Genomic DNA, 26,895 nt, shown 5'->3' on the forward strand with positions numbered 1-26,895 from the left:
AATGAAAAAGTCAGGCTGCTTCTAGCTGCTAAATGGATACCTGCCTCCAAGCATGTTTCTGATTTATGGCATCATTTCTCCAGAGTCCTCGGACAGCTGTGGAGACCCCTATCCAGCACAGTGAAACCAACAGCACGGTGAAGTCTCTGTCCTCCTGGAGCTCATGTTCTGATGGGGGAGGTGGATGACAACAAACAGGTACACGTGTGACATCAGGCTGGCGATGGAAAGTGCCAGGAGAAGTGACGCAGAGGAAGGGCAGGGCAGGTGTGGCTCTCTTGGTTGGGAGTCAGGAAAGGCCTGTTCAAGGTGATAATGTTTGTGTAGTAACCAGAATGAAGTGAGCAATGAGCCACAGGACCACCTGGGAGAAAGTATTCCAGGTGGAGGGAACAGCAAGTGCCAAGGCTCTGGAACAGGTGTACACTGGGCCCACTTCAAGAACAGCAAGGAGGCCAGAGTGGCAGGGACATGGTCAGAGGGCAGCTGACCATTTTGTTAACTCCTCACAGTTAACCTTAGAGGCAGGTGCCCCCATTTTACAGACAGGGAAACAGGCTCAGAGAGGTCAGCTGGCCCTAGCCGCACAAAATAGATCCAGAATCCAACCCTTGTCTGCTAGGCTCCGAGGCCTGTGCTTTTTGTCCCCTGCCATGTGGCCTCGCTCAAATACTTTGTGCCTTTCTAGCATCACTGATCGCATTCTTCATTGGTTTGGGTCCTGTGGAGCTTTGCAGGCTGGGACCCTGAGCTACTGAGCTTTGCATCCCCTCTGGGTCATGGTGAAAGACAATCTTGGCACATGTACGGTAAGCTTTGGGGTTTTCACAGACTTGATCCTGCTGGCTCCTCCCAGATGTCCTGAGGCAGGTGTCAATATCTCCATTGCATTACATTTTATTTTATTTTTTTACATCATGCTCATTTTTCAGATGAAGAAACCAAAGCTCACAGAAAGTAAAGAATAGACCCGGGGCCAATGACTCACAGCTGCGTAGAATTTTGGAGCCAGGAGACCCCTTGAAAATTTAGCTAACTTTTCACCTTTCAGATGAAAAAATGGAAGCTCGCAGAGAAGACAGTGGCCAAAGGCCACAAGGCAAGTGGCAGGTGGGCAGTGGCTGGGATCCAGGTCTCTAGATTCCTCACCCTCCCCTGCCTTTTGTTAGTGGGCTAGAAGCCACATTGGTGCCAGATGGCAAGCTGATAAATTTCCAAGCTGGACAGGGAAGGATGGGGAAGAAGAGTTTAATTTGCAGTAGGCTCAGCAGCCTTTGTTCTTTCATCTTAGAAGCTCAGTGAGTGTGGGACGGCGACAGTAACAGGGACCAGAGTTGCAGCCCCAGCCTTGAGATCCTGGTGGAAAGGGCATGCTGATGCTGTTTGAAATCAACCAGAGGTGTCATTTTAGACCCTGCTCCCCTGCTCACACCAGAGAAATCCAGGAAAGCCCAAGGCCAGGGAAGAGAGGCAGAGAAGTGCATCAAGAAAAACACGGGCTCTGAAATCACAGAGACCTGGGTTTGACTCTTAGTCCCACCACTTAATTGCCGGGTGACCTCAGGCACGTTAAATTGCCCCTCTGAGCTTTAGTTTCCTCTGTTCAAATGAAGTAGGGGCTGATCTCTCAGGTTACTTTTAGCTCTAAAATTCTACAAGCTGAGGGCCATGTGCAAATGTCTTTACCTCACTGCATCTCATTTTAATCTCCTGCAAAATAGATTATAAAAAAATAGATGTGGCTGTTCAGAGCTCACATCAAGTCAGAAGAGGCTGATTTTTCTAAAGACAGCACAAAGAATCCACAAATTGCTGCCTATCTAAAATTGGGCAATGTGTATCTTGTCCTTCCTCTCCAACCCTTCCCTGACAGATAGGCACTGTAAGGCAGCATCTCTAGCTAAGGAGATCTGAAATCAGCACAAAGACGGGCAAGCTCACGCTTGATTGCTCACAGGTGATATTTTGAAGCTAGGCAAGCTTCTGGAGGAAGAAAAAAATATCAACATTGTGTCCCCATGCGGGATGGGCTGCAATTACGTCTGTTCTGGGTGGCAGTGTGATGCAGCAGTGTTCTTACCAATGGCTGGTGATCCAGGAGCTGTTATCAAGTGTCCACAAGAGTTTGGCGAAGGCTGCAAACTTCAGCCCCTCCTGCAAAGCCATGGAGCACACTAGTATTTTAAAGACGCTATGACGTCCTGCAGCAAAAACATGTTATACTTTGTTGATCCGAGTGTTACCCAAAGCAATCTTTTTTTTTTCATTTTTCATTTTTAAGGAACACTAGCTCTGCGTGGAAAAAACCAAGGAGGACCAAACCAGAAGATGTGGATTCAAATCCTGTTCTAATACTTCTTAGCCATGAGGTTGTGGGAAAGTCACTCAATGTCTCTGCTTACAGTATATATATATTTACTTAGATGCAGTCTCACTTTGTCACCCAGGCGGGAGCGCAGTGGCGCGATCTTGGCTCACTGCAACCTCTGCCTCTCGGGTTCAAGCGACTCTCCTGCATCAACTGCCTGAGTAGCTGGGATTACAGGCATGCACCACCATGCCCGGCTAGTGTTTTTTTTTTTTTTGTTGTTTTGTTTTGTTTTGTTATTTTTAGTGGAGACGGGGTTTCTCCATGTTGGCCAGGCTGGTCTCGAACTCTTGACCTCAGGCGATCCACCTGCCTCAGCCTCCCAAAGTGCTGGGATTGTAGTCATGAGCCACCGCACCCAGCCGCTTACTGCATTTTAAAATGAGTTAATCTGTTAAACGACTAGAACTGCCTCGTCTACATCATAGGAGTGTATGAGGATCAGTGGATGGAATGTGGGAAAGCACCTTATACACTGTGGGGTGATGCGCCCATGTTGGAGAAGGAGATAGTTAATGTTAGGTCTTGGTTATGCAACTGAGAAATGTAGCTACACTTTCATTCCTGCTAAACAGAATATTTGCAAAACATATATTTATGAAAGCATCACATGTGTAGTTGGGACTAGTCTCATTACCAAAAGATTTATCTCAAGGATTCTTTAAATAATGAGTTTTCCTAGTGCATTCAGCCTCAGAGACTATAAATTACTTGATAAGAAGGCTGATGATTCTGGGTGGGTAACTGGTGTTCAGGAGATTATCACCCTTGAAATGCCATCAGAAAGTGTCTAAAATTATAGGGAAAGTTAGTGGATGATTAAGATTCCATTTGTAAAAATTCTGTTTACACACACCGATGGTGGAAGTTAGGTACAACCAGACTGCTGAGTGGCTCATGTATATAGATTGTGATGTGATTATAGAATTCAAAATCATCCAAAGCATTACTGGATTCATAGCAACTTTTTGTTATACAATATTCTCTCAGTGAATTAAAAAAGCACCAGAGCTTTCATGTGGGATACTGGCTGAGAAATATTTTGATGTTAAGAAGACATCCTCATTCTTCCAAATGGTGGGGAACAGTGGTCTGGATCAGAGCTTCTTACACTTGGATGTGCACACAAATCTCCCGGAGGATCCTGTTGCAACACAGACTTGGGGGTGGGGGAAGGCAGAGATCCTATGCATCTAACAAGCTCCCAGGTGATGCTGATGCTGCTGGTCAGAGGATTACACTTTAGCAGGACTCCCAAGAGAACATCTACATTTTTGCAGAACACATAGGCCCCTGGTGATCTGGCCTCTACCTATCTCTCCAACCCCAAGTCTCATCCTTAGATGCAGATGCCGTTGCACACTCTAGGCTGTTCTTGGCCTCTGGTCCTCATTCCCCTCCCTCTGCTCAGGACCTCAGCTCTCCAGGTCCTCAGATTTTCCTCTAACTCCCACACGCTGCCCAGCAACCTGGCAAACAGGCCTGAGACTAAAACCAAAGGTCAACTTCTCTCTAAAGCCTCCCTTTAGATACGCTTGTCCCCTCCCTTCTGGAACTGACTATCTCCTCCTAGATTCTCAATCTATCTTCTATCACAGCACTTGGTGACACTTAATAGTTGACACGTTCCCCAAACAGACTGAAAATGCTTGGCACTCCTTGGACACTTTACATGAAAGTTGTTGGGTGAATAAATTTCCATCTACCATCTAAAAAGAGCCCTTCAGATATTCCCTAGATTATAAACTTCGAAAACCTGGACTGGGCCCTTCATCTGTATCACTGAGATGCCTGGCACACAGTAGGTGTGCAGTTGAGATTTACTAAATTGGGGACATGAGGTCTGCGGTTGGGGCTGTCTCGTCTTCTTCCTAGCTGTTCTCCTCAGACCCTTGCACCATCTGGGAGTTTTAACTAGAACACATGTATTTTCTGCATCACACTTAGCAAGTGCATTAAGCACATCTTTCCAGAATGAAAAAGTCAGGCTGCTTCTGGTGCTAAATGGATACCTGCCTCCAGTGGTGTTTCTGATTTATGGCATCATTTCTTTAGAGTCCTCAGACACCTGTGGAGACCCTGTATCCAGCACAGAGGCCCAATCTGAGAGTGAGCCTAACATCTCAGCTGGCTACTGTAGGTCCCTGTGCCCTGGACACTCAGAATTCAGGCCAGAGCCTGCTCCTCTCATTCTGGGGAGGTCCTTAGGCCCTGGCACCATGACAAGAGGTTTTCCTAGGAGCAGAGATATCGGAGAAACCATAGCAACCATCATCACCCACTCTTGTTCTGCCCCATTTGTAAAGGGGGATAAGAAACGTGCTACCCATGATAGCTGCTCAGGCCTTCCAGCTATGCTAAAAATTTATGATGATTTTAAATTTAATTATTATTTTTATCAAAGCAATATATGTACATAATTTAAAAATCAAGTGGTATTGCAAGGCTTCTAATGAAAACCAGCAGTTTCCTGCTCCACCTCTTCCTACCCCCGAATCCTACTTCTCAGAAGCAGCAACTTTCAACTGTTTTAGCTGTTTCTTCTGGTATTTACTTTCATATTTCCATGAATGTCAACTGCTTGAGAGTTATTTCTTGGTTTTAAAAAATTTTAGATCCTGTCTACCAAATTCCTACCACGTAGGAATCATCTACAATCATATTATATTATCTGCACGATTCCTACCTAATCACAGAAGATGAAGATGTAGGCTTCTTAGATGATGTGTTCCACGATGCTGCCTTTCCTTTCACCCTCCAAATATAGTGATATGATATTTTGGTTAAATCAGTATCCAGCTTTTACATAACCATGACTCTGTAAATATTGTGCACAGCCCAGCCTTGCAGTATATAATGTTTTTGATCTCTTTCTTGCGAAATAAATATTTTGTTTTTCCTGTTTTTTTCCTTCCATTTTGTTTTGTTTTACCTTGCTTTTTCCTTGTTGGTTTGTATGGCTTGCTAGTACCCATCACTAGAAATCCCAGACTCTATGGCAGAGCTGTAAAATGCCTCTCAGGACAGCCAGCCAGACCCACAAGGGCCATCCCTTGTGGATCCAACATCTTCCTGCTCCAGTTTGGATGGAATGCTCTCTAGGCCTCCTGCGCAACTGTCATCCTGGTTCTTCTCTTCATCCTCATCAGGAAATTCTCTTAGGCCAGATCCTTGTCTCTGTAATCTTATGCAACCCTTGATTTAGCTTCTCATCCTCCAATAACTTCCTGAAAAAGTCTACATTTTTTGGGAAACCAAATTCTACTCTCACACTTCATTTGTAGTTTGCTGGGTATAGAATTCTATTTAGAAAAGAAAGTGTCTCCCTCCAGAAACCGGAAAACATTTTGCCATTGTCACTTTGCTTTGGCTGCTTCTGTTGAGAAGTCCTAGGCTGTTCTCATTCCGGATCTCAGGTATGTGACTGTTTTTCTCTCCAGAAACTGTAAAGATTTTTTTGTTTATTTCTGTTAGCCTGAATTTCACCAGGATGTGTCTTGGTCTGGTTTTTTGTTTTTGCCGCTATTGGGGACAGGACTTGGTGAGCTTTTTCCATCTGGACAATCATGTAGTTCAGTTGAGTATTATTGTTATATTAGTCCTTTGACAATGTCCTCTTCTCCATTCTCTTGGTTTTATTACTCTAAAACTCCTAGTAATAGGATGTTCTAGAATAGCTTCCTGGATGGACCCTCTGATTTTCTTATTTTTCTCTCACTTTCTACCTGTTTGTCTTTTTGTTTTACCTTTTTGGGAGATGTCCTCAGTTCCAATCCTTCTATGGATTAAAAAAAGTTTGCAATCATATTTTAAATTTATTTGTTTGTTTGTTTATTTATTTATTTGAGACGGAGTCTCACTCTGTCGCCCAGGCTGGAGTGCAATGGTATGATCTCGGCTCACTGCAAGCTCCGCCTTCCGGGTTCACACCATTCTCCTGCCTCAGCCTCCCGAGTAGCTAGGGCTACAGGCGCCCACCACCACGCCCAGCTAATTTTTTGTATTTTTAGTAGAGACAGTGTTCACCATGTTAGCTAGGATGGTCTTGATCTCCTGACCTTGTGATCCACCCGCCTTGGCCTCCCAAAGTGCTGGGATTACAGGCGTGAGCCACAGCACCCGGCCTAAACATATTTTAAATTTAATTTATTCTTCTCTGAAAGTTCCTTTTTAATAGCATCCTATGATTGTGGTTATGGATGCAGTATCATCTCTTATCTCTCTTGAGAATTTTAATTAACGTGTTTTGATGTTTTCTCCTGCTTCCTTCATTTATTTTTTATTTATCAAAAGGCTTATATGGTGTCTGATATTATCCAGGCACTTTTCTAAGCACTTCATAAATATTAACGCACTTCAATTCTCCCAACAACCCTATAAATGTAGATAATATTATTATTTTCATTTCAGAGGTAACACAGGTCACACAGCTGGTGTTACAGCTGGGATTTGAACCCAAGCAGCCTGGCTCTATATCTTATGCTGTTAGCCAATGTGTCTATTTCCTCAATATTTCTTTTTGGTTTGATTTGGGTTCATTGCCTTTTAGTGGGTCCCCTCAAATGCTTGGCTCTTTGGTGGCTCATTCAGGGGTAAAAGGTCCTTAAAGGCTTCCTTGTGTTGAGGGGGCACTCCTCAAGGGACTTCATTCTAGGGTGACCTAACTAGGCCTTTTAAGGCTTCCTGACTGTCATTGTCTGTGGATCTTTTATCTTGAGCTTGTCAGTCTCCAGGAAGGGATCGCCTCAAACTTCTGCTCAGGTGTGGGTGGGGTAAATTAGTCTGGCCGAGGGTCCCACCACTCAGGAAGTAGAATTTCCCTCACCTCCCTGTTTTTCTGCATAGCACCTCACCCATGCCCTCAGCTGTGCCTGATTTCCCCAAGTCCAGAGTCTGTAAGAGGGATATTTGTATGGCTGCTTCTGGCCATGGGAGGATGTGTGGGGGGCCTAATAGTTCCTTTTGTAGACTTTCAACTCTTCTTCCTAGTTTTACCTCCACCTCTCAAACCTGTCTTCAGCAGTATCTTATGCCTCTAATTCCTGATCTTGTCTGGGGGTTCTCAGATGATGTCTATTGGCCTTTGCTGGCTTCCTCAGTGCAGGCCCTCAGTTCTCAGCCTCGTGTAATCTGCCAAGTCGATTGCCACTCATCCATCTGCTTTACATCTTCCAAAAATTGGCTGGCATCTATTTACGGTTGTCTTTTCTCCCATCCTCTTTGTCCTGTGGGTTTACACTTACATATATTAAAAAAACCCTTTGATTGCCATTTAGGTGGGGTCTAGGAAGGGGGCCTCCCATAAACACATATGTTCAACCTACCATGTTTAATCAGAAGTCTAGAATGTCAGCTTCCCTGCAGTGCTGGTGTGCTGCAGAAAGGTCATGAGCTTCTTTCACCACCCCAGGAAAAGGGAGAGGGAGCTTCTTTCACCACCCCAGGAAAAGGGAGAGGTCTCTGGGATGGACACAACCATGGAACCAACCAGCACTTTTAATCCCAATGACATCTGCCTCCCATTCAGGGGTTTTCAAACAGGGCATCCTCAGTAGTGCCTCAGGGCTGGTCACAGGGACCAAGAGAGAAAGCAAACGGGGGTTTCCATCTCCAGTGGGACAAGAGCCATGCTGCTTTTGTCTGTTTTCTACGTGGGACTGTGCTAAAGCTCTCATTCAGTATAATGACTCTGCAAGAAAAGAGGAAAAAATAGACAAGGAGGATAGCAGCAGACCTATCATTATATGCCATTCTCTCTTCAGAGATGCTGCCTAAACCTCTTTCCCTGTGCTATTTTCATGGCAGGGCTTTTATGACCACATTGTGAACATTAAAGGAATTTAGTGGAGGGAGCATCCCTTTTGGGTGCGGATGTGGGTTTTAAGCTTGGTTCAACTGCTTAACTACGTATGTGCCCTTGGGAAGCTTACAACCTCTCTGGGCTCTGTGTCCTCATCCTGCAATGAGGATTATAATACCTTGTTAGCAAGTGATTGGGAAGGTTCATGGCACAGAGTAGCTAGTCACTAATGTGGGCTTCTCCCTCACCCTGGCCCTGCAGTGTACACAATTTCAGCATTGTATTTCCTCTCAACAAATATGTAGTGTCCTGATATACATCTGTGAGCCAGACAGTCCAAGGTCTCTGACTTCCTGGGACTTGTGTTTAGTGGAAGGGGCAGACAAGGAAATGAAGGTGATATAGTTTGGCTTTGTCCCCACCCAAATCTCATATTGAACTGTAGCTCCCATAATCCCCACGTGTCAAGGAAGGGACCCAGTGGGAGGTAACTGAATCATGGGGGTAGGTTTTACTGTGCTGTTTTTGTGATAGTGAATAAGTCTCATGAGATCTGATGGTTTCATGAAGGGGAGTTCCCCTGCACACACTCTCTTGCCTGCTGCCATGTAAGATGTGCCTTTGCTCCTCCTTTGCCTTCTGCCATGATTGTGAGGCCTCTCCAGCTATGTGGAACTGTGAGTCCATTAACCTTCTTTTTATTTATAAATTACCCAGTCTTGGTTATTTCTTCATAGCAGTATGAAAATGGACTAATACAGTAAATAGGTACCAGTAAAGTGGGATATTGCTATAAAGATACTTGAAAATGTGGAAAACACTTTGGAACTGGGTAACAGGCAGCAGTTGGACAAGTTTGGAGGGCTCAGAAGAAGACACGAAAATGTGGGAAAGTTTGGAACTTTCTAGAGACTTGAAGGGCTCAGAAGACAGGAAGATGTGGGAAGTTTGGAAATTCCTAGAGACTTGTTGAATGGCTTTGACCAAAATGCTGACAGTGACATGGACAATGAAGTCCAGGCTGAGGTGGTCTCAGATGGAGATGAGGAATTTGTTGAAAGCTGGAGCAAAGGTCACTCTTGCTAGGCTTTAGCAAAGAGACTGGTGGCATTTTGTCCCCACCCTAGAGATCTGTGGAACTTTGAACTTGAGAGAGATGATTTAGGGTATCTGGTGGAAGAAATTTCTAAGCAGCAAAGCATTCAAAGATGAGGGATGAAGAGCAGGGGTGAGGGTGGCAATTTTAAACAGGGTAGTCAGAGGAGACCTCATTGAGAAGGTAATATCTGAGCGAAGAGTGTATGCAGGGAGGCAGTGAGTCATGTGGATATGCGAGCAAGGAGAATTCTCATAGCGGTTAATAGCAAATGCAGATGCTCCAAAGTGAGGGTGTTCCTGGAATATTCAAGAAGCAGCAGGGAAGCCTGTGTGACTAGAGCCAGGTTAACAAGGTGAGGGGAGGGCAGTAGGAGCTGAGGAAGCTGGAGGGATAATGGGGTCCAAATCTTTACCCCTAGAACAGCATAGCTTTAAAAAAATTATTCCTAAGCATACTTGACATATTATCATGTTAACACTAATTAACACTAGGATTTGGGGAAATCAGGGCAGATTATATTTGATAAAGTGTTTTTCATTGGAGTGCATGAAGGATAGAAGGAGATGAGAAAGGGAGGTGCCTATTGTGGTCTTTCTGACACTCGAACCCTTTTAGAATTTGTTAGAAAACTCCCTGTACACGGATTCCGGTTTTCTCAGACGTAACCCACCCTCAATTCTCACCCTCACCCCCACTCACTCAGTGTGGCCATCCACAGGGCTGTCTGCCTAGCAGTTCTCTTGGGAGCGCCTTCCGCAACCACCATCGGCCCAACTTCTTTAGGACTATTACAGGGTCTCAGGTGAACTAACTCCCCTGCCCACTGCTGATTGGTCCAGGGGCGGGCACCTGACTGGAGCTGAGCCAATGATTCCCTTCCCTGTATTTTTTTTCCCCCCTAAACAGGACGTCTGTGAGAGTCAAAACAGTCTTTTGCCGGGGGCAGGATCTGTAAAATATAAAACTCAGGCTCTGTTGGGAGCCATGTGTGAAAAAATATGTGTGTGGGAAAAATAAGCCTGTTTCTAGTGAGAGAATGAAAAGAATTCAGAGAGAGGAGGAGTGAGAGATCTGAGGATTTAGGAGCCTTTGGTTCCACTCATTCCTGACGCTGTATCCCTGCCCCGCCTGCTGGCTGGTTGTCGAAGCTTGCCTTGGATTCTGAGAACAATATAATTTCTTTTATGCCTAAGCTTGTTTGATTCAGGTTTCTTATGTGCAACCTAGATAACCCACTGCCTATTCCTTTTATCTTTGAAGTTACTTAGAGGTATCTACACAGAATTTCATTTTTAACAACCTCCCCTTCTGCCTTCAATTTAATTTCCGTTAGAAAACCCTGGCCATGAAATCTGCACTTCTACAGTCTAGGACAGCTTTTTCAAGACTATATTTTGTGAGCTTTTCCATGAAAACGAAGGTTTCTGTGGTCAAAGGCATTTGGGAAATAAATGCTGCATGGGCTATTCCTATCTTGGAGATTCATGATGTATTATATTAAAGAATTCCTGCAACGAATAAATGTGTTTAATATTTTTTAACCAGAATTCCCTAAATTCTTTTTGGGCCCTGCATCCTTTTTGTTCATAAAACATGTTATATCCCAAACTCCTGATGTTCCATAGGGCTCATTTTGGGGCATACTCTCTAGGGCCACATGCAACTGAAACTCTTCCTTTAAAATGGCATATTACCAGGGTGCCCCACATGAAGATGCGTGACCAAGGGGAGCACCCTGGTGTGGGGCATTGTCAGCCTGGAGGAAGGGACATTTTTGATAATTTTCATAGAGTCACTGTCTACTCACTAAGCATGAGCCCATAGGGCTGGGTCTACTCAAAGAGGGTGTCTTTTGTTAACTTACTCTTTGGTGTTCTCTGTGTTTATGATGGTCAACACCATCACCACCTCCCCAAAAGGTCCTTCCTGTTAGTTAGAATTATCCCCAGAAGAGTGGTTCCCTCCCTGCTTCCTGACATTCCTGAGAAGTGGAGCCATCCACAAGGCAAGGCAAAAGTGTTCCAGAGGCTCTGCTTTGAGCCGAATGGGAGTTCCAGATGTTGAGGTGCTGCAGAGCTCTGTCTCAGGTGTGGGGTATTTGGAATAATCTCTGCCTCTGGAGTTTTTTTTTGACCATCTTCCCACCTGCTGGTGGGCATGATCACCCTCTCATTGCTTACAGTTTGCAGAGAACTCTCGTTTGAGCCCTTCAGCCCTCCTGTAAAGCCAGTGGGTTTTATTTGTCTGTATTTTACAAACGAGGAAACAGAGGCTCATTCACTTGGCCTGAATCACACAGTTAGGAAAGGAAGAGCTGGGATGGGGTCTTGGGTCTGCTTGACCTGGTCATGCCATTTGCTCTGTCTTCCTACACTGCCTCCATCATCAAACTGCTTGGGCACACATCAAACTGCCACAGGCACATTTCAATTCCTTTCCTCTCCATCACCACCCAAATATCTCCTGGCCTCCTGGGCCTGGCCTCCTTCCTCTGGGGATTGAGAGGTGGGAATGTTAAGGAAGGGAGATGGCATCTGTGGGGCCGCATGGTTCGGCAGGGCAGGAAGGCTGCTTCCTGATGACTGTGGCAGGGATAGGCCTGGCTGCGTCCATCATCCTTGGGATCAACGACCAAGCAGCCATGTGTGTCTGCGCCTCCTCAGGTGGCTTTACAGACAAGAATCTCTCACCTGCCAGAGCCCACCTCCCATCCTTCAACAGATGTGCTGGCTTCTCTCTCACCCACATGGGACTCACCTCCCACTGGCCTAGGAAATAAGCAGCTTTGAGGTGACCAGCATCTGCAAGAGGCAGCACATTGCTCAGGGCCTTCTCAGCCTGAAGAAAGGTACGATGGAGGGAGCCTTAATGCAGGAATTCAAGGGTCTGGCTGGGGGGTCTGGGGGAAGTGACCAAACCTCAGCTTCCTTTTCTAGAAAATGGGGACAAGGAGTTCTGCCTGACACTCAAGGTCATGGTGAGGGGATAGTCAGGAATATGGAATATTATGACCCCAGGAATAAGGGAGGTGGCTGCAAAAGCTAAAATCCATGAAGTCAACCAGAGTTGTCAGAAGCTGTTTTCAAATATACTACCTGTTCTCCAATATGGTAGCCACTAGCCCCCTGCAGCTAGCTAATTTAAATGAATAAAAATGAAATTATATTAAAAATTCAATTCCTCTGCAAAGGCATAAGGATGATACAATGGACTTTGGGGATTTGGGGAAAAGGGTGGGTATGGGGTGAGGGATAAAAGACTACACATTGGGTACAGTGTACACTGCTTGGGTGATGGGTGCAATAAAATCTCAGAAATCACCACTAAAGGACTTATTCATGTAAGCAAACACCACCTGTTCCCCAAAAATCTATTGAAATTATAAAAAAGTTCCATTCCTCATTATCCTAGCCACCTTGCAAATACTTGATTGCCAAAAGGGGTTAGTGACTAATGTATTGGACAGAGCAGACAGACAACATTTTCATCAGCCCAGAAGGGTCTATAGGACAGCACTGATCAGATTTTTCTCTAACCTGTTTCTTCTGCCCCATCCATCCCCTGCCCCTGCTTTAAACCCGTTCTTCACACGCCTGCTTCCCCAGGTCCCCAGTCTCAAAGGAAATCGTCTAAGTGAGTGTACTGGTCCATCTCCCAGGGATGACTCAAACTCTCGGCAGCAACGAGACTGGAGTTCTCTTGCAGAAACTGTGTGCACGTCTGGCGCCCCGAGTGAGATAATAAGATCCTGAAAGGTGGGGTCTTTTCTCATGCCTCCTGCACCCCTGATGATGATCTGCACAGTGTTAGCATGTGACAAGTCCTTAATCAAGATCATGAATTTTCTCCGAATTGGTATAGCTCATCGTCCAGTCATGTTGACTGAGGGTCCAAAAACTTGGGTCAGAACAGTCTTGGTTCAGCTATGAACTCACTGCATGACTTCAAAGACATCATTACTTCAAGCTAGGCCTCAGGGGAAAGAGAAGGTTGGCCTGGAAGAGATGACCTCAGAGGTTTCCTGCTCTGACCGTCTGTGGCTTTGGGTGGCAGAACACAGACTTTTTGGGTAGCCTTGTAGTCTGCAGCCAGTGCTCAGACCAAGGCCATAGCCCACAGGGAACTGTGCTGTGTGAAGATGTCTGTGATGGGGGCCTGGTACCGAGAGTGCGTGTGTGTGTCTGTGTGTGTGTGTACATGTGCTTTTGCTCCTGAATCAAGATAACAGGCTAGGAAACCTACCATTATCATGGAAGGACATAACTAACTTCTGTTTAGGCTTTGAGTGTGGGGTCTCCATGACTTATTTTATTTCCTTATTTCTCTCTTCTACCACACAGATTAGATAATCATATATGTTCTGGTGTCTGCAAGAAGGGCCTCTCTTTGGGGACCAAGACTCCACCCCCTGTACTCCTGGTTGTCTACAGGCCCCCATGATTCCAGGGCCTGGTTGGCCTCAATATGCCCTGTCCACCAGCCCTCAGGGATGCCAGAGATCAGAACGGACACAAACCTTTGTCCCTCTGCATCTGGAAGGGCATTGAGTTGAGAAAAGTACACAGGATCAACAAAGTGTCTCCTCAGCGAGTGGCTGATGGGGCTTGGGGTGCCCTGGTGCCTGAGGTGAGCTTCCAGATGGCACTGGCACAGTGACATGTGTGTGGCCATTTTATCTTTCAGTTGGAGAAGCAGAGGACTGGCTGTGATGGGAGGTAAATGGCCACACTCCCGTCCCTGCATCAGGGTGTTCTTGAGAGAGGGGTGGTGGGAGAGAGCCTGGAGTTTGCAGTCAGTCCTCCTGGGGTGGAAGCCCTTGCTGTCTCAGCAGCCTGATAAGCCTGGGTATGGTGAGTGCCAGACTCTAGAGTCCAAAGTCGATGAACTCAAGGCACAGGGGTGGCAAGAGGTAGGGGCTGGGCTGCTGGGGCTCCACCCCTTCCTCAGCCCCAACTTGAGGGCCCGAGGCCTCCCTCCTGCTGGAATCTTCCCTCCCCTCCCACTCCCCTTCAGGCTTCTCCCCACGCTCCTCTCTTGACCCACCTCTGCAGTCCTTCCCGTTATGCCCTGAACACAGCATTAATCTTACTTTGGGTCCCCCTTAAATCCATGGTTCCCAGTCTTGGTCACCTCTTTACTTTCTCTTCCTGGTGAAATTCTAGAGGCTGCCATCACTCCTTGGCTTGTGGCTGTATCACTCCAGTCTTTGCCTCCATCATCACACTGCCTTCTCCTCTGTCTGACCTTCCTGAGCCCCTCTTATGAAGACTTCTGTGATTACATCAGGCCCATCTGGATGATCCAAGACCATCTCAAGACCCTGCTCAAATACCCTTGGTGCTTTCCCTGACCCTGTCCTCTGTGATTGTGTCTCTTCCTCTGGGCTGTGATCAAGGACTTGATCTTTTTCATCATAATGTCCTTACTTGGGTGCAAAGCCTGAGATAGTATACATAGTTCACGAATAGTTTGCTGAAGAAATAAATTAATAAATGAATGCATGAAATAAGCTTTATGGTCTATACACATGGGTCTCCCAGGGGCTCACACAGGCACAGTGCCAGGTCCCTGAGCCCACGTCCTTTGGTATTCCAACACTTCCCAGCCCCTCCAGCTTCCCCCAGTGGGCGGCAGCCTGCTTTCCTTTCAGATCTTCTAATTGGGTCAGGATATTCAGGATGACTGAGAGAGAAAGAGGCTGGTCCATCTTTTCCGCCTCTCCTGAAATCAAGCCACTCACCTGACCAACCACACCTGCTACTTCAAACCTTCCCCCATACCTTCCCTCTCCCTACCTACCTTACCTCTCCAGTATTCCCATCCTCTGTCCCTCTCTCACATAGTAAAATGTGAGGAAACCCAAGGCATCCCAGCCCAAGCCAGGGACATCTTTATGATTTAGCAGCATGTCACCAACCCCCTGCTGGAGAGCAGTCCCTCACAGGGTGGGCCAAGAGAGCTCACCAGCCTTTCAGAGTCAGGCCTGCAGGCCTCCACCATCACCCAATGCCCGGTCCCTGTGCCCAGCTCACCTGTCTCTCCCCAGATGGGCAGGTACTCATCTTGCTGAATGTCCAGCATGATCTCCAGCCCGTTGCCTGTCCCCCCCTTGACCGTGGTGAGCAGAGGTTTGCCATCCTCGCCTGAGTTAAACATGTAACACTTCCCATATTTTGTAAACACCTGAAGGAGAGAAGAGAGAGAGAGAAGCACATGGGTAACTTCAGACGGGGGTCCAGAGATTGGCGAGACCCCAGAAATCTGACAGTAGTTCAGAGTCCCCACAGCCCATCACCATCATCCCTCTCGGGAACCAGTGGTTTTTCATCCTGGCTGTGGGCCTGACTTTTACCAAGTGAAATTTTGGCATCAAAGAGCAAATCTGGATGCCCTTTGGGGTTTGTTGCAGTAGGATCTGGTCTCTTCTTCCTCTGAGCACTACCTCTGGGAGGTCCTGTTCACTTCCAGGCATTAAATATCATCTGTAAACTCCTGACCCTTCAGTCCACACCTCCAGCCCTGGGCTCTCTTCTGGCCTCCAGACACACTGGTTTCACTCATTGTCTTATAAGCATACCTTTGAGGTGTGCTTCAAACAGACCCTGGGCACTCAGCTTGTCCAGAGGGAACTGATCTTCCTTAGCTTCCCCACCCCATTGGACAATTCTCTTGCACTTCTGTCCCAGGGAACAGCTTCGCCATCTGCCAAGGGGTTCAAGTCAGGCCCTCAGAGTTGCTGCCCACTCTTCTTATTCCTTACCCTGAGGACCAATCAGGCAGCAGAGCCTATCAATAACCTCTCTACATCTGTCCTGAATTTAGCCTTTTGTCTTCCTTAATGCTGAAATTTAGGACCCAAGCGTTTTTTGACTGCATCACTCTGGTTTCCCGGCTGGACTTCAGGATTCTAGGTGACCTTCTCCAGCCCATCCTCTAAGGTAACTGTGAGTCACTCTGGAATGCAAACCCTATCACATTAATCCTGTGCTGAAAACCCATCAGGACTCCCTACGCTCTCTAGGCTAGAATTCAGACTTGCCACGCCCAGTCTTTTGCAATGCCCTCCACCTATTTCTCTTGCCTTTCACTGTGCTGCTTCCCACCTGAGTCCAGCAGCATCCACTGGAAGGTAGATTCCAGGGGCTCAGGAACTACGTCTGCTTACTCATGCTTAGTACATTGCTGGCACACAATAGGGGCTCAGTCAACTTTTGCTTGATGAAAGTATGATTACAAAGAGGCAGCGTGATGGTGTAGAAAAAGCCCAGGGAAAGGAATGCAGAGACCTTGTCCAAGTTTTGACATTGCCACTTCTTAGTAGTGTGACTTTAAGTGAACCAAATAAACCCTCCCAGCCTCAATGTCTCCATCTATAAAATGGGGGTTCTGGTCTTTGGCTTTGCTACCTCTCAAGGTTATTGAGAGGATCAAATGAGGTAATGCATGCAAAAGTGCTTTAAAACTGTAAAAGCTTTATACAAATGCTATGGGTTGTGATGATTATATAACTGCTTTCAAACCTCAAGCTGAAGCCAAATTACATCTGGCAAAATTGGCTGGAAGAGAGCCAGGCTGACTGTATTGGATTCCTGCAGCCACAGAGATTTGGGTCTGGGCCACTTTCCTGAGCATGCTCCACTGCACTGTCCCATCTTACAGCATGGAGGCCACTGGCAGGCTCTTTGGCTTCCCAGCTTTCAGTGCATGGGCTAGTAAATAACAGAGGTGGCTGTTGCAGGCTGCCTTTCTTATGTAAATCTTTATGGCTAGTTAGACGAAAGGAAGAGGGGCTTCCGCCTTGTGCCAGGAACTGTGCTAGATGCTTATCTATGTTATCTCATTTAACTCTTACAACTGTGACCATTGGCAATTATTGCTTTACCTATTGTGCGGAGGAGGAAACCAAGGCCCAGAGAGGTTAAGTGACTTGCCTAAGGTCACATAGCTAGTAATAGAAAAACTGAGATTCAAATCTACATCTGTCTGATTCTAACACATGTGCCCTTTCTGCTGTGCTGTTCTGGGAGGGACATGAGGGTTTTCGTCATTGGGACACTTCCTAGCCACATACTGCTCTTTTCTGCCTTGCTTTTCTCATCAGTCCATCAATATTCATATGCATATATTCCTACTATGTGCAAGGATTATGGGGACTGCAAAAAAGTACAAGCTCTACTGTTCGCCTTGAAGACCTGTAGGAAGGGTTAGTGAAACATCCATGTTTTTCCTCACTATACGAAACAGCTCTGAGTCCCTGGCCAGCTGCACTATTTCAGGACAGCAAATCCCTACTCTTTCAGCTTCATGGTAGAGGAGAACAGCTGGAATTAATGCAAAGTCCAAAGCAAACATGCTTTTTCAAAGAACCAAGTTTTTTCATAACTATTGCATATAACAATCGAACTCGGCAAATGAACCTATCCCATGGAGACATGTTCTTGGGGATCACTGTAATGAACAGATAAGAGCATTTCACAGCACATCCATTGCAAGGCATTGAACACACCTGGAGTGAATTCTGGGGTGCTCCAATAGAGCTTTTCTTTGTAGACACTCTAAATATCCTCTCTGTCTCTTCAAAATTGCTTATAATATTCATTTGCCTATCTGTATGAAGGGATTTGCAAGCAAAAGTAAATTTCAGCTTAGCATCAGATTATTGCACATTCCAACTCCTTCACCTTTTAGTCCTTGAACTTCAGAATCTGGGCTGGGGTTAGAGAGTGGTGTGGACTTCTGAAATCAGCTGTGATCTTGGCCCTGCCAAAGCATGCCCTGTGCCATTGGTGAAGGTGTTGACCCTCCCTAAGCAACTGAAGATGATGACAAGGTGTAAGAACTGAAAAGGGTCTTAGAGATCATCTTGTTAATTCACCTTACTTTGCGTATTAGGAGACAGAGACCCAGGAGAGAGGAAATGACTTGCTAAATGTTACACAGCAAGAAAGTGTCCAACTGGGACCCTTTCCTTCCTTTATACCAGCCTCTCTCAGTTTTTCCACTTACAAAAAGAGGTGGAGGGTCAAGCAGGGTGCTAAGATCCCCCCATCTCTGAACTTCAATTGATCATTGACTGAGTGTCTGCTTTGAGCAGATACAGTGGGAACGGAAGCCTCATGAATTGAAGGCTTTCCCTGTCAAAGAGGGAGCAGAGAGGTCTTTATAGTGGGAGTGAGTAGAGACTTGTTCCCCATCCTTGACTGCCTCCTTGCTAGGGCTGGTACCCATCCTAGCCCAGGCAGCAGCTCCTGCAGCTGCCCTTGGTGTCAATGTAATCTTTCCTGCTCCTTCTTCTGGGGGCAGTGTGCTGGGGCAAGTTCGCAAACATGCCAGGTGTGAGCTGACATAGCTTAGAGCTTGGTCAAGGGTGGCGGTCACCAGAGTAGCAGGGGTGGGGAGCCAGAGGGAGACTGCAGCCAAATCAGAGAGGTGGCCAAGTGACAATCTATGACAGCTAAATTCTTTATCAAGTCAAGACCACCAGCAGAGGCCTAAAATCCTTGTGTGACTTCCTGTTGCATTTAGGATGAAGCCCCCAGTCCCCACTGGGGCCCTGTATAGTTGAGCCCCTGAAACACTTTCTCCCTGCTCTCACAGGCTTCAAACATACTGGCCTCTTCAGTCCCCAGGATGTGCAGCAAGCTCTTCCCTGCCAGGCATTTCCACATGCCTAGAGTGTTCTCTGCCTAGAATGTTCCGGTGCGCTTTGCCTGGCCAACTCCTCCTGATCAGGCCTCAGCTTGAAAGCCACTTTCTCAGAGAGGTGCTTGGCTTCTCCAGGCTCTCAGCCTTCATTCATATCGGGACTTCTTGTTTTACAACCTCATACCCCTTATATTTTTCCATTATAGTGTCTATCAAAGTGTGTAACTGGATGGTTATTTATGTGATTATTTGTTGGATGTGTTTTCTACCAGACTGTCACCTTTGAGAGGCCAGGAACTGTGTCTGTTTTATTGAATAAATGAGTGAATGAATGAATGAGAGTAAAGGTGCTGCTGCCACACATTTCCTTGTGCACCTCTAGGAAATGCCCTTCTGTGTTGGCTGGCCTCACTTCGTTCTGGCTGGAGCTCATGCTGTCATCTTGCCCAGCTCCCCTTCCCTCCCATTCTCTGCTGGAGCCTTCTCACTTCCCACCTAATTGGACCTAAGCGTTTTTGCTTGCATCTCCATGAAGGCATTAGAGGAAATAATCCTTTTGGGAACTAAGATGACTGGGGACAGTTTACCTTCCTAGGTGCCGGCGGAGAGGCTCAAGGAAAGCGAAGCGCCCGCTCCCTGGCTGCATGCCTTTGCTGGTCTCCCCGCCTGGGCTGCTGAGCCTCCCGCTCCTGCCTGGCTTTTTTCAGAGGATTATTTTCCTCTCTGCTCAACATCAAAAGCCAGAGAGCTATTTACACACAGCGCAATTTTGCTACAAACTTGGAACAAGATGCAGCTCTTTCTGCATTTTGGGGCATCATGACGTGTAAGAACACACGCTTCAAATTTATGCCTTATCGCCCCCAGCCAGAAAATATAATTTATTTAAGTCCAGACTGTCAGGTTGAGCTTTCTGCTTCTTCAGACCTGCTATTCTGCCAGGCATTTCTCTGCTTTCCTGGTAACTGCTGACAGGCCCACTGTGGATGGCAGGGCTGGATTTGCCGGGTTGCTGAGAGTCTAGAATTGCACTTAGTTGGATTGGTCTGTAAGAATTAATTATGAATTAAGAAAGATGCATGTTTCAAAGCTGGATCTCCAGGAATGGTGGGGGGAGGGGGCTCCTGAGATAAAAGTAAGTCCCACAACTATCATTTTCATTCCTAATGCTTGCACAGTGTGTTACTGTTTAGAGATTGAGATTGCATATACATAGAACTTCAACTTTCTCAATGGCCCTTTGAAGATGGAGGAAAGGAAACTAACAATTCCTTAGCTTCTACATTGTGCTGACCCCTGATTGGCACAGTCATAGTTTTATATAATTTTTTTTTTTTTTTTGAGACAGGGCCTTGCTTTGTCACCCAGGCTGGAATGCAGTGGCACGATCACAGCTCACTGTAATCTCAAACTCCTGGGCTCAAGCAATCCTCCCACCTCAGCCTCTTGAGTAGCTAGGAGTACAGGTGCACACCACCATGCCTGGCTCATTTTAAACATTTTCTTTGTGGAGATGAGGGTTTCACTATGTTGCCCAGGCTGGTCTCGAACTCCTGGGCTCAAGCAATCATCCCACCTTGGCTTCCTAAAACAGTGGGATTACAGGCATGAGCCACAGTGCCTGACCTCATTCCTCATTCTTCTTCTTCTTCTTTTTTTTTTTTTTGAGACAGAGTCTCACTTTGTCACCCAGGCTGGAGTGCAGTGGCATGATCTTGGCTCACTACAACCTCCGCCTCCTGGGGTCAAGCAATTCTCTTGCCTCAGCCTCCTGAGTAGTAGCTGGGATTACGGGCGTGCACCGCCATGCCCGCCTAATGTTTGTATTTTTAGTAGAGACAGGGTTTCACCATGTTGGCCAGGCTGGTCTCAAACTCCTGACCTCAGGGATTCATCTGCCTCAGCCTCCCAAAGTGCTGGGATTACAGGCATGAGCCACTGCACCTGGCCCTCCTCATTCTTGATTATGGTCCCAACCACCCGGAAGTAAAGGCATTTTATATTCACTTCCAGAAATGGAGAATCTGAGGCTGCTTAAGGCCACAGTGCCAAGGGGTAGCAGAGCTGAGACTCATGGGTGAGACTTTCCCATCAGAGACATTAAAAGGAAGGGACAGTAGGCTAAAGGCAGCTCACTGACAGCTAGTCAAGTCTGTGGCCATTCTCAATTCCAGTGTTCTCTTTTGCAAACTGGGCAAGGTAATCATGCCATGTAGTAGATTTGTTTGGGAGGTTACATAGTGGACATCTTTACTTCTATACTTGAAGGAAGTACTATGTGTCTGCTTTTCGGAGGAAGAGAGATGAGTTATTTAAGTTATGAAGATGGGGTCAGAGGTGAATTGAAAAATAGGGGTTTGGGGGTTCCTGTGCTCTCTGCTTATGTCCACACAATACCAAGCTCATCTTAAAGTAGTTAGAGGGGAAGAAAACAGCCACATGCCCCTGCTTATCTATTCTCTAATGATGTTAAGCCTGCTGCTGGAAGCCCAGGGTAGCCAATGGGATTACTGGGGGCCAAGAAGTTCTGTAGAGAGGGAGATGCTTCCATGCACACAGCCCACTTTGAAGATCTACATATGAGTTCCAGCAGCTGAATTGTAACTAGCTATTGGTACAGTGGATACCACCAATCTGAAGTTGGCACATTCTAAATCAAAGAAACATAGAATAAAGTGTAGAATAAGGAGAGAGTCTCATTGGTCCTCCAGTAACTCTTAAAGTAGCTCTGAAATCACAGGCTGGCTTTGCTACCCTCCCTGGAGTGCCTTCAGTGCTAGCCACTTTATATCTGCTGTCATTAACTTTTGCAACAGCCCTGTGAAGATAATATTATCATCCCCATTTTACAGATAAGGAAACTGAGGCACAGAGAGGCTGAGCCAGGTCACAGAGCTGGAGAAGCCAGGGCGAAATCACTCTTGGCCTAATTCCAAAGTCTATATTCTTTGCCTCCATCCCTCATAGCCACGACTCGTATCCTTACCCCTCTCCCAGCCTACTTTGTTCCTGGCAAACTAGTGAGGCTGGTGCTTTGCTGACATTAGAGCTCTCCCACCTGGTAGTGGGGGAGGCACATCTCAGAGTCAGAGGAATCCGAGCAAAGTGCCAGACACCAAAAATCTTCGCCTCCAAACTTCTTATTTTGCATCTGGGAAGTCTAAGGTTCAGAGGGGTGAAATGACTTGTCCCAGGTCACACAGCTAATCTGGAGGGAGAGTAGAGATCTGACCTGGGCTTCATGTCTTGAACCTCTGCTCTTCCTCGAAGCCTTCTGTTTGCACATGCCAGGGCTTGGAAATAATGGCTAGGATCCTTTCCCTGGAGCATTGCATCCAGGCATAAGAGTAAGATTGGCAGCTGCTGCCAAGCCTAGATGCCAGCCTCTGGGCTTGGTGTGATCTGTTGGGGCATTCCGTCTTGCAGAGTTTGGGAAATACAAAGTGGAGCCCTTGCTGAGAGGGGTTAGGAATAGCTAATACCCATGAAGACATGGTTTTCTGGTCCAATTAATAGTGCAAACAACATTTCTATGCTGTGTACCTACTTAAGAAAATAAATTATGTATAAGCCCCCTTAAGGACTGTTGAAACATCCACTTACCAGCACACAGTTCGTCCTGCAAGCATCAAACCTTCTAACCTATTCATTAATCCTGACCTTTAGGGCTTCTTCTGGGTGATGGGTTTCTCATCTCTTCTTGCTTATTATACTTGAAGGAAATGAAATTGCACTGCTCCAAAATGCCTCTAAAACTTAGCTGTTTTTTCTCTTCCCTGAGTCAATCTGCTTTCTTCTCAGTGAGTTACTGAAATTTCTCATTAGACTGTTTTCAAAATAATATGCTTGTTAAAGCCAGCCATTTAGTTTTGTTTGTTTTGTTTTTCCCTTTCAAACTCCTCAAATACATTTCACACAATTGGGAAGTGAGAAAGTCTGTCAAACAGGTTACCAGGCTTCCAGTAAACAAAATGAACCTGCCTCTTGTTTTCTGAAGTTGCAATTAAGGAACTTGTCAATTAAATGAAGCCAGAGGGATTTATTAGCAAGGAAGCTGCTGTAGATGTTTAGCTCTTTGAAGGTAAAGACTGGATCTTATTAAAAAACCTGCTTGCTCATTCACCTGTTCCTGAAACAGGAATTTTTTGACCACCTATCATGTTCTAAGAAGTGCTGCATGGCTGTGCTTTTTCTCACAACGAGTTTAAAAAAGTGATTTCAATAAACACTCATGTAAGCATCTCCATGTGGCAGGTACTGTTCCTGAAAATAAAGGAGATGAGGCGAATGTGACCACAATGCAGCCCCTTTGCTCTTCCCAATCAGGAGGCCACATGTTTTTCAGGACATCATTAATATCATCCTCCTTAGAGGCTGCTTTTTCTGGGGAGAAAGGGAAGGATAAGCAATCATGGAGCATGAGTGGGCACTGTGCTGAATGTTTTGAACACTCCGTCTGTTAAGGCTCACAAAGCCCTTGGAAGTAGATGTTATTCTTCCCAGCTTACAGCTGAGAAAACTGAGGCTCTGAGAGGCTACATACCTAGCCCAAGGTCCTACAGCTAAAGAGTAGTTTGCCTGATTTTTCCCTTCTTATGTAGGGGTTGTTGGAATAAGGTTTAGCATTATTTGAATGTATGATATGGTAATGTGACCCCCTTCTCCATGCTCTGGGGCCCATCTGCTGCGATGTGACATTTCCTGTGCTGCTTTCACTAACTGGCAGAGGCCTTCTAGTCTCCTGCCTCCAAGCCTGAAGCACAGCCAGGGCCTTTTCTGCTGGGCAGCTGTCCAGAGAGCTTCAGACCGTGCAGGAAGAGACGTGTGAATGTTATGCAGGAAAAAGAGCATCAAGCGCCTGCAAATCTGTCTGTTGGTTGGGAAAACAACAAGAAGGGGAACAACAGGCAAATCTTAGTGTTCTCCTTCAATTGTGTGGACAAATGTGTTCTTTTGGCAGATGACACAGAGGCAGAGGGGAAGGCTGAAGGCACACCAGTCGTTCACCTGGAAAGGCGTTCAAGATGCTGGGCCTCTGCTGGTGCATCCCTCCTGACAACTCATCTGAGAATCGCAAATTGGGTCTGACTTGAGATGATGAAGTGGAAGGTGGGGAAACCAGAGCCTTTCATGTTGGACCACAGCTCGGCTGGTTGGGGGAAGAAGGTTGACAGGCATTTCTGGGTTTGATGGAAATTTCAAATGGGACACAATGACAGGTTGCTTGCTCTTCCTTCTGAGGTCTCTACTGTCTGTCTCCTGTAGGTAGTAGGGGTTGTGTCATTTTCATCTCTGTGTTCCCAGGGCCTGGCCTGGTAGCTGGTGTATAGAATGGGAGGTTTGGGTGAAGGAAAAAAAGCTAATATGGAATTGGGGACCAGGCAGCCCTGGTTTCAAATCCTGGCTCTGCCACTGATTTGGGTTCTTCATCTTTTTGGTTCTTCATCTTTTTGGTTCTTGAACGTGCATCTCAGCAACGCTGGTAAGAATACCTTCCAATGGAGCTGTTGTAAACATCAAAAGGGGTATAACAGGCCTGAAAGTTCTCTGTAGAAAAACAAAAAGGCTCAGCCCAGGCAGGGAGTATTCCTGCTTATGGCTTGGATTGTGCATAAGCCCTGCAGGAGCGAGGGAGGAAAAGAGTTGCTATTTGGCTGTGGATGTTGAATCTTAGATGTTGTTCCATCCGAGACCATGCCTGTGGATCTCTTGTTCATTTACTTAGTGAGCATCTCTAGAACACCTCTTGTATTCCAGGAACCACATCAGGCCTTGGGGATACAGACATGAGCCACCCTTTAGGAATCACAGTGGGGAGGGTGGCCTGCAGACAGGTACTGGGTGGTGCCAGGCACTATGGGAGTGCACAGAAGGAAGGTGCCTGGTGGGCAGTGATGGGGGGATGGTGGTTTTGGGGGCATGGAGAAGTGTTGTGAAATTTTCCCTAGGGACAGTGGTGGCGACAGCAGTGGTATTTAGCAGGTTGAGACAGATCCCCTAGACTGGCTCCTTGTCTTAGCAGGGCCATGCTAATGCTTTCAGAAAGGCCAGTGGTGCCAGTCCATGCTTCTGGCTACCTGCTGAGCCCTGCCTATCTGCTCATCATTCCAGCTGTCTCCCACACTGGAGCCTCACACCCTCAGGTAGACAACTATGGGCTCTACTAAGAGGCAGGCAGAACTGTGGAAGAACACTGACTGTGGAGTCAGATTATACTGGCTGCATAACTACTATATGCCAGGCACTGTGCACAATGAATAATGGAGCTTAGCTTTCACAGAGTGGATAATTATTAAGACAGAGATGCAGTGACTGAGAGGAGTTAGCATTTGATTCTCCCCAAGAGAACCTCTCAGCCTCAGAGATCTCCCCAAGGCTGGTTCTCTGATCTGCCCACTGCCAACACATCACCAGACCACACCGAGGAACATACAGCCAAGACAAGTAGATTAAATAAGAGGAAGCACATTTGTAGTGAGCCAAGGCTAACTGTGATGAGCACCCACTTGGCTGCCACCAGATGTAGGGAGCAGAACCCAGGAGGAGTTCTCTGCTTTTAGGAGGGCAAGAACCCAGGGAAGAGTGAGGGAGAATGTGTGGCCACAAACCATCCACGGTCTGCTCCCATTCCCATCTCTGCTGTCCCTACTGCCTATTTCCAATCCTACTGGCATGCTTCCTGCAGCCCTGCCTGTTCTAGTTCCCAGGCACAGCAGACTGGAGTCAGGGGTGCTCACGGTACAGCAGCCCAGACACACTGGGATGTGGCCCCGAGGCTGCCACATTCGGTGGAGCACATCTTAGTCTATGTTCTGATCACCCATGACATGATGGATTTGAAGTGCCTGGCAGAGGGTACTCACTTGATAAAACTAGCTAATAATATTATTATTAATAGGGATTCTGCACCTGAACTCTGATATCTGAGCTCCTATAGGATGTGATTTCTGGGCTCATGGTTCCTGTTAGAAGTTTCTTTTTAATATTTGATGTTTTTTGGTTTCGTTTTTTAATTGACACATTTATGAGGTATAACATGATGTTTCAATACATGTATACATTCTGCAATGATCAAATCAGGCTAATTAACATTTCTACCACCTCACATACTTATCATGTCTTTGTGGTTTAAATATTCTAAATGGAGAACATTTGAAATCCCCTCTTTTAGCAAATTTGAAATATACACTCTTATTAACTATAGTCACCATGCTGTGCAACAGAATACCAGGACTTGTTCCTCCTGTCTAACTGAAACTTTGCACCCTTTGATCAACATCTCCCCATTCCCTGTTCATCCCCCTGCACTGCCCCAGCCTCTGACAACCAGCAGTACAAATGACCAACAGATATATAAAAAATGCCCAACATTACAAATCATCGGAGACATGCAAATTAAAGCCACAAGGAGATATCACCTCCCATCTGTTACAATGGCCATTACCGAAAAGATGAAAGATAACAAGTATTGGTGAAGATGTAGAGAAAAGGGAACACGTGTACACTGTTGGTGGGAATGTAAATTAGTACACTCATTTCAGAAAACAGTATGGCATGTTCTCAAAAAACTAAAAATAGAATTACCATATGATCCAGTAATCCCACTTTTGGGCTTATAGCTAAAGGAATTAAAATCAATATGTTGAAGAGATGTCTGCACTCCCACTTTCCTTGAAGCACTATTTACAATAGCCAAGGTACTGAAACAACCAGAGTGCCCATCAATGGGCACATGAACTTTAAAAGGTGGTATAGATATGCAATGAAATACTATTCAGCCTTTAAAAAGAAGACAGTTCTTTCATTTGCAACAACATAGATAAATCTAGATAAACAAGACATTATGCTAAGTGAAATATGCCAGGCACAGAAAGAGAAATACCACACGATGTCACTTATATATGTGGAATCTAAAAAAATTGAACTCAGAGATAGTAGAATGGTGGTTGCCATTAAAAGCTTTTTTTTTTTAAACAGTTGCTT

General features: G+C 46.1%; 1 protein-coding gene across 1 annotated transcript in view; it reads right to left on the bottom strand.

The window, feature by feature from the left end:
* Window positions 1-26,895, bottom strand: part of LOC100450915 (acid-sensing ion channel 2) — a 277,187-nt gene that overhangs the window by 81,342 nt on the left and 168,950 nt on the right. The window contains exon 2 of the mRNA XM_024235627.3: window positions 15,300-15,450. Within this exon, the coding sequence (XP_024091395.2) occupies window positions 15,300-15,450 (151 nt within the window). The remainder of the gene's footprint in view (window positions 1-15,299; window positions 15,451-26,895) is intronic.

Source organism: Pongo abelii, chromosome 19 (genome assembly GCF_028885655.2).
Source record: "Pongo abelii isolate AG06213 chromosome 19, NHGRI_mPonAbe1-v2.0_pri, whole genome shotgun sequence".
NCBI classification, from domain to species: Eukaryota; Metazoa; Chordata; class Mammalia; order Primates; family Hominidae; genus Pongo; species Pongo abelii.